This window comes from Juglans microcarpa x Juglans regia, chromosome 7D (genome assembly GCF_004785595.1).
Source record: "Juglans microcarpa x Juglans regia isolate MS1-56 chromosome 7D, Jm3101_v1.0, whole genome shotgun sequence".
NCBI classification, from domain to species: Eukaryota; Viridiplantae; Streptophyta; class Magnoliopsida; order Fagales; family Juglandaceae; genus Juglans; species Juglans microcarpa x Juglans regia.
The window spans coordinates 19,315,212-19,332,024 of NC_054606.1; the positions used below are offsets into that span (position 1 = coordinate 19,315,212).

Sequence of the window (16,813 nt, forward strand, 5' to 3'; positions counted from 1 at the left end):
TTTATAGCCTAATGTGAAAGGGATCACTTTCTCTCCCTGACAATTATTCTCTTTTTAATTTTTCTAATACTTTCATACGTGTTTTGTTTTATTGTTTTACTGTTTCTAAGAGAAATGTATCTATTCTATTTTTATGTAAAGCAGTGTTACATATACTTACAATTTTACTTATACTTTTATTTATAAGACTCATTTTATTAGTTTTCTTTTAAAATTTGAATTTTAAATTTCAAATTTTATAATTTTCAAAATATTAATAACTGACATGTAGAGAACTAAATTTTTTGTGAGTTTTTCTTAAGTACATTTAGTATTTTTCTTTTATGTATATAATTTATTTTTCGATTTTTAGTTTCTTTAATTTATAGTTCTATAAGCTTCTTTAATTTTGCTTTCAAAATTTTCTTTTTTATGATTTTCTATTTTTCTAATTTATTTAACCTTTTTAATTAAAAAATGAGATTTCTTCTACAAATTACTGATCATGTCAATAACCATCACAAAATGAGGTTTCTTCTATAAATTATGGGTCCTAGTGGCTTTTTCCTTTGTTTTGGAAGCTGTCCAAGCCAAATGAGGATAAGAAAGACTTTCCAACCCAAGGAAAGTCATGCTTTACATTATTATAAAATTATAAATATAAAATTCAGTAAAATAAATAACTATCAGATTTGAAAACAAAAGTCTGACTTGGCCATTTCCACTATGAAAAAATATTTACATCAGTTTACTGTTAGCTGCAGTCGCAACACACCTGAGGTGTGGACCGAATTCACTAAACACACTCGATCGGGTTCATTAAACGCACGTCTCTCAGGCTCTCAGACCTTAATATTCTTCAATCGTCTCTCAACTCGAGTCCTTCTTCGAGAGCCTCCTCCGATTTTTCGCATTCTTTCTGATTTGCAAGACTTTCACATCATTTTCACATTCTTTTTGATCTACAAGACTTTCACCTTCATTGTCAACTGTAGAAGCTTTTCTCCACAATCTGGGCTTCAGTCGGTATGGTTTGCACTGCCTATATCCCCCAAGTCCTTTGAGCACAACTGACCTTTATTTATAGGTTCTCCTTCCTCCCGTGCATAACACCATATTTTAGGCAAAATCCACTACTGTAAAAAAATGAAAATTGACAAAAAAGAGAGAGAGAGAGAGAGAGAGAGAGAATCTAGAGCAAAATCTGTGCTCCTCTCTCCCTCTTTACTCCATCTATTTTTTTTGCTGGAAGTTTTCTAAGACAAAATCCGTGCTCCCCTCTCCCTCTTTACTCCATCTATTTTTTTGTTTGTGATTCTAGAGCAAACACGTCTCTCAGTTCTCTGTAATTTTAGGGCAAACACAAACATTTGAAAAACTAGCACACATCCCTGCGTCTCGATCTGCATCTCGCGAGGTAAGGATAATTGTTAATCTGTATTGTGTCTATAAAAGCTCAATGGTTGGCTAGAAACAGAGGCAGGCATATCAGAAACTCAACTCAATAATCGTGTGGACTATGTTCTATGTCTTAAGTAAACATATCTAATTGTGTGGGCTTTAAGGTTAAGAAAACGTAAGTTTTGGTTTCTCTCTTGGAGACTGAGTGTTTTTTTGTCCAGGAGGGTAGCTTCTAGTTCTAGACAATGTAACTTTTCTTTAATTATGTACTTTGTGTGTGTTGTCTGCTAAAGTTTTCAAGTAACTCTGTTTGTAACAAGCTGCTAAGCCTGGAACTTGTTTACTCCACCATATTATGACTTTTATATCAAATGAAACTGTTGTAGCTTGTTTACTAGATTGAATTGTACACTACAATAGTTGCTAAGTTCCATCATTTGTAAATTTTGTGTAACATAACTATGGCTGGAAATGCGCAAGGCAAATTGGCTTCATTTATCACTCATATTGGAATTGACATCAATACTTGGGGGATGAAATTTTTCAGGTTTTCACCCACTCTATTTCATGTTTAATGAAATTTGAGATGCAATATTTGGAGGTTTCAGGTTATCTCTCGGTTAAGACTTAAAAGTTCATCATTACCTCCAAAATACTCTAAGCCTTAAAATGTGAAAATAGAAACCCAAGTCTGAATTCCAAGATTTATCAAAAAAAAAAAAAAAAAGTCTGAATTCCAAGGTCATACAACAAGACAAATAAATGTCTTTCACTATTTCAGTAGGATTGTGCAATACACATCTTTTTTATTTTTTATGGTTAATTAATTTTTTTAAAGACGTCTTTCATTCTTTTCTTCACTTTTTTTTTTTAATACTAGTTTGTGACAATTGCTGAATTTTGGTTTTCCAGCTTGGATGCAAAACAGAAGGTTTTGAATATTTGAAGGAAAGATGTTTGCCAAATTGCCGCAGTGTGAGGACGAAAGAAAAGTCATCGAATTCCATAGTAAGTTTGAATCATTTTGATCTTCTACCATTTCATTGTTAGTAAGTGAACCTTCAATCTTCTACAAATCCATCACACATAGAGATTGTCTCAAGTTCTTCACTATTAATACTCATCTTCAATATCTACAAAATCATATTAAAAGAATATTCAATTTAACTGGTTGATTTTCTTCTTGATAAGGCCCTGAAACTTTGTTTTAATTTCCATAGAATCAACACATAAGTTTTAAGGCCTGAACCTTTGTTTGGTTTTTGGACAAGGCCTAAACCTTCATAATTCATCATAATTTTAATTTCCATGTGTTTGACAGAAATACTGAACTAAACAGCTTGAGATTATTAGTTCTTGCCCATCATCAAGCTTTGATTTATCAGAGACTGACTTCTGTTCATGCAATACATGTAAATAATTTAACCACAACAAAAGCATACAATCTTTTTTTAATGAGTTAGATGTATATAAACCCAATAGGGAGTATTTGAAAGACATAATTTGAAAGCTATTGAAAGTCCTCACCTTTTAAAACAAGCCAACTGGTGAACTTTCTTCGTTTAAGCTATTTAAGCAATGCTCATCGTCCCTTGTTTTGTTTTATGGTACAGGAGATGAAGATACAATGTGATGAAAAGAGGTCCTTCAATGGAGAAGCTGAGGCCATTTCAGAATCTGTGTTGTTTTCATTTAATTGTTATTGTGGAGTAGTTAGTTGTAATGTAATTTGCAATTTGTAACTTGTTGTAATACTCTTTCTTGGCATGGGTTTTATGTTCTAGCCCCGTGTTTGACATTGTATGCCAAAACATGATATTTGTGTGATTGGTAAGTAAATGTAATGGTTGGAGACTCCAGATTAGATTTTGATGCTTGCTAGTTGTTGGTTGTTGCACTTTATTTTTTGTCTGACCATGATTTTTTGTTCAGTCAAAAGAAAGAAAAATGTTGTTCAATCATGGTTGCTTTTGCAATGATCAACTAGGTTTAACTTTGCTTAAACGTTTAGTACATTACAATCATAATCTCAATCACATCTTGAGCTTTGCACTTTTATAAAGCAATAGAGAGAAAAAAAGGTACTAAATTCATCTTCAGTAGTAGATAAAACTCAGTACACATTGATGATAAAACCAACCAGAAATAGTCTGAACCAACTAGAAACTATTACAATAAATAAAACTTAGTACAAACACAATAATATATGTGCACATTTATCCTCTACTATCCGCTTTCAAAGTTCATCCTCCAACTTGTAAAGATCATTCTCTCTTTCTATTAGTTTATCTTCTTCTGATTGGCATAAGCCCCATGTCCAGAAATCAAGAGCAATTTCAAGATTGGAATTGAGGCTGTGATGAAGAGCTGCAAAAGATTCATGTTGTGATTCTCTTGCAATCTTGAAAATGACCTTCACCAACCATACCAATAGTCAATATTATGAAAAATGTCTTGAGAGAGGGAAATAGAGAGAGTTCAAAAAAGATATTCGGAGATGTGTTTACATGGTTATTTTAAATGAATATAAATGCTCTGATTAGAAACCACCAAATGACATAAAAGTAGGAAAAAAAAAAAGTTCTCAAGTTGGTCTTGCACATAGATATCCCTATATTGTGCAGAAAACGTAACAAAAAAAAAAAATATATATATATATATATATATTCTTAATAAAAGAAACATCGTGCATCAACCCTTACTTACACACTGTCAGAACCTCTACTAAGGCACATAAGCTCAAAGAATCAACAAGCATGACCTTTGACATATCAAACAAATGAATTAGCCTCAAAATTCTCTAGTCTGAAATACATAAAGCAAAAAGGTTGTTTTTAAAAGCCCTACCCCAAGTTTCAAGCACAATAATCAGGACCACTAGACTTTATAACCTCAACATTCTAAACAATATAATTTTAAGTGCATGCCTTACTTTGCAAAATCCCGACGCCGCACTCCATCCCAACCTTGGCAAGGAAGATGTCTCCACAAAAAGGTTATTAGTTTTAATTGCAGTGACCTGTCACAACAAAACAATGTAAATTAGCCTAGAACCAAGACTTTTTTACAATTGACATTCCACAAAAAATGTTGTTTGCAAGATATTTTATTTTAAGTGACTAAATAAATGTAAATTAGCCTAGCCCCAACTCTAAATAAATGAAGAATTGATGCATTTGTAATTCTTACTTCAGGTGGGGTAGCAAGTTTTGGTGATCTTATGGTGGGCTTCGAGGGAACCAGTGGAGACGTATCAACTGAAAGGCGTGAACTTTGCAAAGGAGAGGGTGAATCAGATTATGATTTAGCTACTCCCCTGCTTGGTCTAGCATGGAGTTGCTGGTGATGCTTTGTGAGGAGTTTCAGTTAAAGCGGACCTATCAAGTTCAAAATCACAAAAATATGGTGCCCTAAACAGAATGCATTGAACTGGACTTTGCTTTGTGAGATGTACAAACATTAATCATGTACAGGAAAGGCGAATTCGAAATTAACAAAAATACATATGATCTAAGCCAAAAGTTCCCTCAAAACATATTGTAATAAGTAGAACAAATTAGATAACTACATCCTCTAGAGAACATAATCTTGACATCAATAGTGTTATTTAGTATATAACATCTGATTTTATTTACTTCTCCATTGGGGTTATTTGAATTGTTCCTCAATCTGAATCTCTCTAAGAACTGGTCATAGTAGACTATATACTTGACTGAAGGGAGCACAAAAACCCAACCAAAATAATTTTAATGTCAAGAGTGAATTACTTCAGAAATGTTGAAAGCAGTTTTGATGACCTCACATTGTCTATGCAATTCTTGAACCCATTGTTTGGCTCGAGTGAATGTATCCTGAAGCCAATACAACCAATTTTCAAAGCAATTTTATTCTTGGCACAATAATAAAATGCACTGGGAACAGTTATTCTATTTATGTATATATATGTTCTACTCCGTATAATTTTATAAACATCATCAATTTTGTATATATCTATATTTATAAAGACAAACCTGAAATAAGATAATCAATCATTTTGTTCTGATGGACAGCCTAGAGATCTCAGGATTTCTATATGAACCTGAGAAGTAAGGCCATCGGGTACTGAGGTCTGCTGGCTGGTTAAATAGTCATAGACTTATCTACCTCAATGCGGAAAAGATGCAGAAAAAAAGTCTAGAAAGAGCAATTAATGTTTGAAAAATCCGAGAAAAAGCCTAATTCAAGTGAGAATACAAGAAAACATAATGCGCAAGCATGGTACAAGACTAGAAAAATACTAGCAAGACAAACTCATGACTGAGAAAGAATCTTGGGTGCATCTTTCGTTCAAAAAATGTAATATTTGCAATCTACATCAAATAAATAATTGGAATAAATAATGTACCAAACATATTCTTTCTCATTCATTAGAACAAGTTCCTTTGAAGAGCAATTGTTTCTCAAAAGAAACCATGGATATAATAAAAATGAACAAAAACTAAAAAACCATTTTAGACGTCTTCGTGGCAGTAGACATCTTTAACAAAATATATCTATGACCAAGGCATCTCAGTCATATTCTTTAAATGTTAGGTGATTTATGCATGTAATTTCCACCTCTGTGCGACGAGGGCTGGGCGTTTAGTGAATCCGGTACACTAGTGGGGGTGGGGGGCGACGCGGGGGGTGGGGAGAGGAAGAAAAGGAGATGGGGAGGGAGGAGAGCTGGGCAACGAGGGGTGTGGCGGCACTGTGCAGACGGCCTCGGTGTCGCTGGAAAGAGATGGCGTCGCCAATGGCGGTGGGCAGAGCACAATCGACGCGGGCAAGGAAGGAGTTTTGACGCAGGCTGAGATCAAGAGGCAAGAACGTGGGGCAAATTCGAATCAGAGATATACAAACCAACAAAAGTTACAAAACGCACGTGTTGGGTTAAAAAAAAAAAAAATACGCCACATAAGGTGTGTGAAGAGTGCAATGCTACCAGGACTGATGTATAATAGTACTCTTTCCACTATTACCTTTGGACATAGTAATAAAATAGTTTATTAAAGAATTGTTTGTGTTTGCTGTAGAGCTTTCACTTCATCCGTTACCAATACCAACTTCCCAATGAGAGTGCTGATTTTTTTTCTTATACGAATTAGCAGTGAAACGGAGAGAGAATTTATAAAGCACAAAATATTAGATATTTTGAATTATTATATTTTAATGGATATTCAGTTGATAAGCAAAATGAATAAATACCAAAACATTTTATGCTTTATATATAAAATGGAAATGAGACAGTTATCACCTTTATTTATGTTTTTTTTAATGTCGGAGAACTTCTCCAAAGCAGATTCTTCAGACCCATCCCTATAGAGTAAACCTCAATTTTGTACACTACACTCTCACAAATTTTCTTACACAAAACTGATTAAATCGTTAATTTTTTATCAGAAAGTGTGGCCCAAATGATTGTTTGATATTATAAATAAATAAGGATGAGAGAGATTTACAGGTACATATTTGTAATATCCTCCTATATTTTAATATTTGCACTATCTGTCAATATATAATGCAATGTAATTTTTCGCTATGTATAGAAAACGAAAAAAAGAAGCTAAACAAAAATTAAAAATAAAATTGAAAGATGAAAAAATAAATGGGTTTATATTAAGAGAATACTGCCAATATATTCATAGGTGTATTACGAGAATATTCATTTTTAAAAATTATAAAATAATATTTTCAAGATAATTTTAGATATAATATGGGAATATTAATTTTCAAAAACTGTGTAGTTTGAGGTAGAAATCTCAATTTAAAGATGATTCCTAGCTTTCATCTGTCTATCTTTGTTTCAAGATAAAAAGGGAAGAGACGAAGGTCTTCCAATCTCCAAAACATATAGCAAATCTGACAGTACCCTATACTAATTTGTGCGTGCGCTGCCTTCTGATGTTCGTAGTCCTATTGAGTGAGATGCCTACTTTTCTCCTTGAGTACTGCTAGCATACCGCCCATCTTTGATCGCCGGACATATCCGCTAGCATAAAATTATTATTTTTTTTTATCCTTTATTTTAATATTATTAAATATTTTTAAAAAATAAAAAAATATATCAATACATTAAAAATTACTTTCTTAATTATTATATAAAAAAATTAAAATTTTAAATACATAAGTGGTCAAAATAAAGAGACAAATTTAGACCCACCTTATATATACCCCTATCCTCGGCTTGCTTAAGGGTCAATGGGCCAAGATCGACATGACTCCTATTAAGGAGAAAGGAAAATGCTAGGTGGCTTTCTTTGCCACTCTTCAGCATTTTTCACGTAGGCTCATAAATATTTGAAGTAATTGGGCACGAGAATCAAATGAGTTGAAAGATTCATGTTTGGTTCAAGAAGGGATTGTGGAAGCTTAGAAATAAATGGAAAGATTTAGGCCCATTTGGATACAGAGGTGAGATAAAATCATATCTCATCTCATCTCATCTAATTTCAACTAATAATCTCACTACTATTCACAAACTATCTCAATTCATTTCACTATCTAAACGGCCTTTTAGAGAATCTTATGGCCTTTTCTAATTCACTTGAGCCTTAACTATCTTCTTCTTCTTCGACTTTTCAGGCCCCGTTTAGATACAGAAATACTTTCAACCCATCTTATCTCATTTCATCTCACCATTACAACTTTTTCAAATTTCCATATAAAATATAATAATCAATTCGACTTTTTCAAATCCCAAAATAATAATAATATTAAAAAATAATATTTTAATAATATTTTATCCAACTCATCTAAAACCATCTCATCTCATCTCACTATCCAAATGAGCTCCAATCTTACTTCAGCTGCAGTTGTTGTCAGTTGAAACTTGGTAACATAGAACTATAAAAGGCAAAACTTACATAAAAATTGGCAGGAAACACAGAGGCATCATCCACTTGAAAACACTCTTCACCAGCAAACTCATTGTCCTATGTACACAAATGCAACCTAACCCTACTAATTAGGGAAAGACATGTAACATCATTCAACTCTTTAGGTTCAATGGTCTTGTCAAGACTCCATACAGGTTTTCCTGTCGTTTGCAACCCAATTTATTTTTTTATATATATAAGTAATAATATTATATATATATATATATCAATAGCAATAACCAAGTACACTGGACGTATACAAGAAAATACCTAGCCCATACAAAAGAGCCCCTAATGACCCCATGAAACCTACCCAAAATACAACAAGTGGTTTGCAACCCATTCCTGTATATCTGCCATCAATTGCTAAAGAGAACTCGATGGAAAGTTTAAAGAGGTGTTTGGAGGCAAGGGGAGATTGAATGCTTACCGAATCATGACAAGTATACAAGCTACAAAAGAAATATCTGGCAATTAACCCACTTTGTTGACATTATTGCATGTGTACAGAAAATAGTAGAAAGGTTAGTATCAACTATCAGCTGCTGGCACTGGGGGTCCTCCTGCTATTGGCACACCAGAATTGAAATTCCTACTGGGCCTTACATTGTCCACAAAAAGAACGCGTCCATCAAGTAACTGCAAAATTTTCCACTTTCATTTTTATTTATTCACAATTTAGTGTGGAAGAGGGAGGGGGGTGTTGTTGGGACAAAATTGAAGGAGATCATGTAATCTTGCCTTCCCATTCATCTCCATCAAGGCTTTCTGGGCTTCATCCTCTTTAGCAAAAGTCACATACCCAAAACCTTTTGTTCGGTTTCTAACTTTGTCCATAATTACTTTAGCTGGAAAAGGAGAAGTGCAGGATGTCTAAAGATTATTACCATTGGAAAAATGATTCTTGTGACGGTAGGAATAGAAGTTACCTTCAATAACTTGGCCAAATTTAGAAAATGCTTCCACTAGTGTATCCTCCGTGGTGGAGAAAGATATACCTGCAACAAATTCATGAGTTATGTCAAGGGATAAAGCACCAAGAGTAGAAGCAGGAAACTTTGCAATCCTGAATGGAATAAAGATTGCCATGTGGGGGCAGATTTTTGTGCGTGTGTGCATGCATTCTGGCATTCAGGATATTCCATAGACTCCTCTTTTCCTATAAACAATACAATAGCATCACTTTTGGAATTATCAGATTAAAGTAAGCTAAAAAGGAATTGAAAAAACATTATCAGATGAATCCAATCATTAATATGTTAAATACTGTGTAGACAATGGATATATAGCAGTGTAGATTTCTAAGAAAACCAGCTTAGATATAGTTTGAGATGGCTCTAAGCATCCATTAATGATTAGAAGATGCCTAAAATTACCTGTGAGGCATGTAGTGTAGTGGTCAAAGGGCATGGGATGAGTTGCAGACTCGGATACCCTGGATCCGATTCCACACTAGAGGTCTACTAGATTACCTCATACATGGTTTTGGTGGGTGGGGTTGTATATCCAGGTTTATTCCTTAGAATTGGGTCTCAAGGGCCCTGCCTTGATAAGATTCCACATCATAAAAAAAAAAAAAAAAGGCCTAAAATGAGAATCTGCCTATATGGCTGGTAGCACTAGATTGTCTCACTAACATTCATATATAACTCTGTAAGCATTCGAGCATAGCTTAATTCTGAAAGAAGTTGAACCATTTTAAACCTCAGCATCCAATTTCAGTCCTATTTTCATCAAATTTAGCAAGAACATGGAGAACTGCAAGGTACAACCACCAAATAGCTCCACCAATGAATCAAAAGCAGAAGTTTTTAAGACCTAGAATCCTATCATATATGAGAGTGTAAAACATAGAGAATTAAATCTCTATTAGGAATATAATACAGGCCTTCTCCTCCATCCTAAAACCATAGAAACATTTTTATTATGGTTATAAATTTTTAGCTAAAACACTGAACTTTCTTATCCATTAGACTTTATTCCCTCCAACCAACTCAGTTAATGAACAAGGCAGAACACATAAAGGCCAGGTGAACACAATGGATGCCATCAGTGGCAAGCCCATAGTAATCAGAAAGCACCGGAGTGCTGTCTGTAAGTTTAATTTCACAAACCTTACTCTTATAACACTTCAAATCCTAAATTTAGCGTTAGAAACTTAGAGAACTTTTTTCAAAGTTAGGCTGTGGCTCTACCAGGAAGTCACTGATGAGGATTCTAATCCAAACAAGTGGCTATACTAGTCTTTATTTTCCATTTGCAGCTGTACAGGACCCACACCTACTCTGATGAACAGGATTTTCACTTCAAAGTAACTGACAATTCCAGCTTTAACAATAACATACGCACTCATAACGGGAAAGAACAATGATCAGATTCAACCTGCTTTATGCTCTATATGATTCTACCTTACCACCCAACACGAATCACTAGCCAAATATAAAGCAAACCTACCAGACACTAAATACAAATGTGCTCATAATATATGCAGCGACACAAATCATACGGGTTAGCAATACAGACTGACTTGAACAACTGCATCAACGCAAATGGCGTCTACGGGGAGATAATTTATATGCATTGCCAACACCTTATTAATTCTCAAGTGATTGGGTGCATTTTTTAGAACATTTAATAGCTCCATCACTCAGCAATACACCAAACCGAAACCCCCGAAACTTTCACTGGGTTTCATATATTTATACGCCGAAGAAATGAATCCTAACACACTGTTTGGCGACTAAGAAATCCCTTTTTTTCCTGATTTTTTTGAAGACGATTTAACAACTCAAAAGAGATGACTTGTTTTGTCAGTGAAATACTGGGTTTCATCAGGTCTCGGTTGCGTGAATTTGAATCCCTTTCTTCTTCCTACATTTTCTCTGTAACCAAAGGGAGCAAACACCCAAAAAATCCTTACCAGATAAAGAGAAGTAATACCTTTGACGAAGAGCCTGGAAGCGAATCCTCTGAAGAAGTTCATCCGTGCAGGAGATATGTTACCAGCTTGGGAGATACCTCTTAAAGCCGCCATGAGAGCAAGTAAAGCGAAGCTTTTGATGGGAGTTGCGCATTCTTCGCTTCTGAAATTGCAAATATGAAAATCTACGGATCCGAATTGTTATTAATCTTTCTTCATTCTTTTAAATTTTTTTTTAATTATCTTTTCTTCCTCAAAAAATATTTAGATTATACGAAATAATCTTATAAATTAATGTAATTTATTCTGATACGTTAAATTATAAAATTATTTTTATTTTATAATATATCTAAACAAATGAAAATCAATTTATGGGGAAGAATGTTAAGCTATGTTAGCGTGGCCTAGGTCATCGTTAATAGACCGACCTTGACAATATATTCTTCTTCTTCTCTTTTCTAATAAAAATAGAAGAAGAGAACAACCCGATATAACTTCTCTAACTGGACATGACCATAATAACTGTGCATGGATTGTCATTGTTAATCGACCATTTAGGGGTGCATTATTGGGTTTGCATCGACGGGCTTAAAAAGTATTTTAATAACCTCTAATGATAAAATTAGATTTTCTTGTAGTTCGATGTTAACGTTCTTTTAAATCTTAAAAAAGTTCAAAATTATGTTTCAAATTTGTTGCAGTGCCGTTGAAGGGGAAACATGATTCCGATCTTAGATAAGACTGTTAGTAGATAAAAACCAATGTTTTCAATTCTGTTTTAGATGAGATACTGAAATATTCTATTTCAGTGTCGGTATATTTCAATGTACCATTTCGTGATAGTTGTTATATGAATATATATATATATATATGTATGTATTTGTATTTAAGTACATACGATAATTTAGAAGTATTACTGAGTTTTTCAAGTATGCATGTGTTTAATACTTGTATTGATGTTATTTTGAAATATATAATTTGAAAAATTCAATAATACTTCTATATTCTCGTATATACTTAAATACAAATACACACATACATATATATATACACACAAATAGATACATATATTCTCTCGCCCAAAGGCTAGAAGAATTACTTCTCAGTAGGCGAGGAAACTCGCGACCAGAAGGTGTAAAGATTTGGTGAAAAGGTTATAGGCAGTTAGATTGGGTGACTAGTCTAAATGACCAACTTAAAAGACCAATCTAAATGACATCGTGGGCAACAACTAGAAAAGGCAAGATGAGTCTTTCATCCCGGTTGGGAGTCTTTCCACCTGGTAGGCAAGGAGAGGGTCATGTGGTCTTTGTGACCTCCACGCATATTCATTTGTGACCTTTCCGCCAGTTATATTCAGTGTACATGGCATCTACCTGGTGGAACGCTTCCAAATTCCGTAATCAATCTATTGGCGACCAAATCCTCTCGAACTCCTTAATTCAAGCCACATATCACTAAATCTTCAATTTTAGATAATTCCGATATTCTTGGATAATTTCCTTTTATGTTGACATCTATCTTTTATAAACTATTTTTCAGATTTTTAGGCTAGATTGTAACCGCATTTATTTTGTTTCAAGATTTGAGTTTTGACATTTATTTAATTTTGTCTTGTGGGATGAATATGGAGTCTTGGTTCATAATCTTAGTTTTAGTTTTAGTCTTGGTCTAAGTTAGAGAGTTCTGAATCGGAGTCGAGAGATTTTATATTTTAGAGTCTGAGTCTGAGTTTAAAGTTCTAGAATTTATTCTTTAAGTGTTCTTTCGAGAAGGCGAAACTGGATGGTAGAGGCGAGAGTCGCATGCTTCATCAACTAACTTCAACAAAGAACACCAGTTTTATTCATTTTCTTTTTAATTACATTATGAAATAATTCTATTTTCTAGAGTTTTGATGTAACCTAACATTGAACACACAATTTATATTCCAAGTTATTTTATTTTCGATATTTCCATGATTGAGTGTTTATTCATTGTTCTTAATGCTTACAATTTTCTAACTAACTATTGTTTGATCTTTTGGATTGCAATGAGACCGAGAGGTGATTTGTGATTAAAGCTCTAGGATTAAACACCATTAGTTGAACGAAAACAAAGATGTTTTACCGCAAGTAGTGTGATTTTCAAGAAAAATCCAAATAACTTTTTTTTTTTAATATAGAAAAACACTTCATTTCATAAAGGCATAACACCTTGAGATAGGTTACAATAGTGTTGATCAGGTTACAATAGTGTTGATCAATGAAAATTACATTCTCAATGATAGGAGGAACACTATTCCACCAAATAAACATATCTTCTATGGACCAGGCATGTCTTGCAAGTCGATGGGCAGCCTCATTTGTGAATCTGCTACTATGTTGAATACTGCACTGAGGGAAAGTTTGCATCAAACCTTTTACATCTGCTACCACAGATCTTATAGCTACATTGGACTCAGATGATCTGTTAACCTCTTCTACCAGGAACAAACAATCACTTTCGATAATCAGCTTAGGGATGCCCAAACTCATGCACAATTGAAGTCCTCTTAATAATGCCATAGCTTCAACTTGTTCTGGTTCCAGAAAAACAGTTTCAACTCTACTAACTGCCATAAGTACTTCGCCCATGTGGTTCCTCAGAATAGCACCCATACCAGCTTTGTTAAAATCAAAGAAGAGAGCCCCATCAATATTTAGCTTAAGAGAGTCTTCTGGAGGGGGTGACCATCTGTACAACAGGTTTTTAGAATTAGGAAACCCCAACTGATGCCTAACCACAACATTATGCAAGTTCTTTGTAAAAGCAAAGCCAATAACTTACTAAGGTGGTAAAGCAATCTATTCATGAACCATCTTGTTCCTTCTAAACCAAAAAGCCCAAACCATCAAGAAAAAATCAGCCAGTTCCTCAGCAAAACCTTTGAAGAGAATATCCATTGCAGTAATGATAAAAGATCTTATTTGGCCTCCATTTTGAAAGACAGAAAACCTGCATATTAAAAAATCATGTATGGAAGGACATAATATCAACACACACCTCAAATCCTCAATTGGATGTTGAAAAAAACAACATTGCCCCTCAATGTCTAGTTTTCTCTTAATCAGATTGGCCTTAGTTGGTAAACAGTCTTTACATGCCTTCTAAGCAAAAACCTTAACCTTATGGGGAACTTTTAACTTCCATAGAGCAGTCCGGAACTTTTTCATCAAAGCCCCAATAGAGGACTCCCCATGTTCAGGTTCTAAGCAAGTTTTAAAGAATCTGTAAGCACTTTTGACAAAGAAAGATCCTGACTTCTCATGTTCCCACATCCACTGATCTATTGCTCCAGTATGACTAGGATGCAATATGATAATAGCATCCCCAATGTTTGGATTGAATAGAGCTCTAACTTTTGCAATGTCCCACCATTTAGTACTTGGATCAATAAGAGATAAAACTTGATTGTCCAATTGGCAAAGTTGCTCAATACTCTGCTCATCTCCCAGTTCTTGTCTCAAATTTTGAAATCAAGGTATCCAAGCATCATTCAAAATATGAATTAAGCTTCCATCACCCACATTCCATCTTCCACCTTGCACTAGCAGGTTCTTTGCCTCCCAAATACCTCTCCAAGCATAGGAGGGATTTCCTCCAAGAGAAGCAAGCTGTCAAAAGGTTCCCATCAGAAAAGTATCTAGCAGCATACATCTTGTGGAATAAACTCTCCTTATTCTACAATAACCTCCAAGCTTGTTTAGCCAACATGGCCATATTGAAAATATCTAGTTCCTTGAACCCCATGCCTCCCACAAATTTTGAACTACACTTCTTCTTCCAGCTTAGCCAATGAACCTTTCTCTCCTCATTCTTTTGACCCCACCAATATCTGGCCATCATACTCTCAATTTCAGAGCAAAACTTTGTTGGAATCTTGAAGCAACTCATGGCATAAGATGGAATTGCCAAAGCTACTGCTTTAAGGAGGATTTCCCTACCCCCTTGAGAGAACATATTCCCTTTCCATTCTTGCAACTTGAGCCAAACTTTATGTTTAATTCCTGCAAATGCCCTTGATTTTGACATACCCACAACAGGGGGCAGCACAAGATACTTTTCATATTACTGCACTTGAGTTGAGCACCACAAATTCATAATAGCCCGTCTGTTATTCTAATCCACATTGGCACTAAAGACCATTGTTGTTTTCTCTCTATTCAACTGTTGGCCTGAAGCAACTTCATACTGCTTTAATCGAGCTTGCAATCTTACATTTGTGTCCACATTTGCATTACAAAAAAGTCAAGCTATCATCTACAAATAGCAGATGATTTAGCTTGGGGGCCACAACAAATCTGTATGCCAGTAACAGACTTAGTTCTTTCAGCCTCTCTCAAAAGACTAATCAACCCTTCAGTACACAATAGAAAGAGATAAGGAGAAATATGATCACCTTACCTCAAACCTCGTGAAGGAACAATAAAACCAGTAGGAGAGCCATTAATCAGAATTGAAAAATAAGGAGCCCTCACACACATCATCACAAGCTGAATTAAATTCTCATGGAATCCCAACTGTCTCATAACAAATTCAAGAAAACCCCATTCGACTCTATCATAAGCTTTGCTCATATCAAGTTTGATAGACATAAATCCTTTCTTTCCTTTCTTCTTCCTCTTCAAAAAATGTAAAACTTCATAGGCCAACATTATCTGTGATGAGTCTTCCAAGTAGGAAAGAGGACTGTGTATCAGAGATGACCACAAGTAATACTTGCTTGATTCTATTAGCAATAATCTTAGAAATTAGCTTATATATAACATTACATAAGCTAATAGGTCTAAGGTCATTAACTGTTTGAGAACACTTATTCTTAGGGACCAGGGTGATGAATGTATGATTAAGAGCTTGAGGCATTTCACCATGGTTCAAAACATGTAGGACTGCAGTAGTGATGGAAGTACCAATGTCAAGCCAAAATTTCTGGAAGAAGAGAGGTGGCATACCATCAGGCCCTGGTGGTTTGTTGGGGTGCATCTCTTTCAAAGTTTGAAGAACTTCAAAAATTGTGTAAAATTTAATAAGTTCAACATTCATCTCAAGTGAGACTGTAATACACTGCTCCTTCCTTCTTACGTATGCTTCTCTCTTTCTGACGTACGTTCCGTCTTTATGACGTAAGTAAATCCCGAAGGCAGAGATTATGTGAATTGTCTGCCCCTTTTATCTAGCGACTGTGAGCCTCTTCATGCTTGCCGAACCATGATGACGTGTCTCTCAAGATATTATGTGACTTCTAGGGCACGCCCAGTATTTTAAATGTACTGAAAATATTTATAAGGAGTATTTTCAATATTATTAAACTAAATTTGATTTTAAATACGACAATTATAATATTCTTGAAGAGCTCCAAAAATATTATAATTGTCGGAAATCAATTTAATATTATTATTAAAATGATTTCAACTATTTAAAATATTATGAGATTTAAATTATGTTGAAAGCTTTAATTAATTAAATGGTTTTATCCTTTCAAATATATTAAATAAGACTTCATCATCTATTAATGATGAAGAATATTATTTTATAAAACTAAAGTTAGTTTAAATAATATTCTACCTTAATTTCTCTAAGTGCTTTTAATTAAGTT

The 16,813-nt window shown here is 34.4% G+C and overlaps 1 protein-coding gene and 3 long non-coding RNA genes across 7 annotated transcripts; 2 read left to right on the top strand and 2 right to left on the bottom strand.

The window, feature by feature from the left end:
• The first annotated feature begins 1,766 nt into the window (after positions 1 to 1,766).
• On the top strand, positions 1,767 to 3,335 carry LOC121238818. The gene is made up of 3 exons (XR_005935183.1): positions 1,767 to 1,927; positions 2,293 to 2,388; positions 2,994 to 3,335. It is a non-coding gene; the product is annotated as an uncharacterized LOC121238818 (long non-coding RNA).
• Positions 3,336 to 4,053: 718 nt separating this feature from the next.
• LOC121238817 lies at positions 4,054 to 5,749 on the bottom strand. 4 transcript variants are annotated; one of them, XR_005935181.1, is made up of 4 exons: positions 5,391 to 5,749; positions 5,183 to 5,231; positions 4,570 to 4,757; positions 4,054 to 4,399 (listed from the first exon to the last, which is right to left on the bottom strand). It is a non-coding gene; the product is annotated as an uncharacterized LOC121238817 (long non-coding RNA). The 4 variants fall into 4 exon arrangements; XR_005935182.1 differs by having other exon boundaries at positions 5,148 to 5,231; XR_005935179.1 differs by having other exon boundaries at positions 5,183 to 5,749.
• Positions 5,750 to 6,162: 413 nt separating this feature from the next.
• Positions 6,163 to 16,771, top strand: LOC121238819. Its single transcript, XR_005935184.1, has 3 exons — positions 6,163 to 6,361; positions 6,645 to 6,647; positions 16,762 to 16,771. It is a non-coding gene; the product is annotated as an uncharacterized LOC121238819 (long non-coding RNA).
• LOC121238816 (small RNA-binding protein 11, chloroplastic-like) lies at positions 8,677 to 11,378 on the bottom strand. Its single transcript, XM_041135853.1, has 4 exons — positions 11,217 to 11,378; positions 9,206 to 9,274; positions 9,018 to 9,124; positions 8,677 to 8,915 (listed from the first exon to the last, which is right to left on the bottom strand). Exons 1-4 carry the CDS (start codon positions 11,308 to 11,310, stop codon positions 8,808 to 8,810), a joined length of 378 nt encoding a protein of 125 aa, XP_040991787.1. The 5' UTR covers positions 11,311 to 11,378; the 3' UTR covers positions 8,677 to 8,807.
• Positions 16,772 to 16,813: the final 42 nt, after the last annotated feature.

Excerpts from the sequence above, each read along its gene's own strand:
- LOC121238816 (XM_041135853.1), bottom strand. The coding sequence starts at position 11,310 with ATGGCGGCTTTAAGAGGTATCTCCCAAGCTGGTAACATATCTCCTGCA. Across the intron at positions 9,125-9,205 it reads ATTTGGCCAAGTTATTGAAG|CTAAAGTAATTATGGACAAA; the intron begins GTAACTTCTATT and ends CTCCTTTTCCAG. Across the intron at positions 8,916-9,017 it reads TGATGGAGATGAATGGGAAG|TTACTTGATGGACGCGTTCT; the intron begins GCAAGATTACAT and ends AAAATTTTGCAG.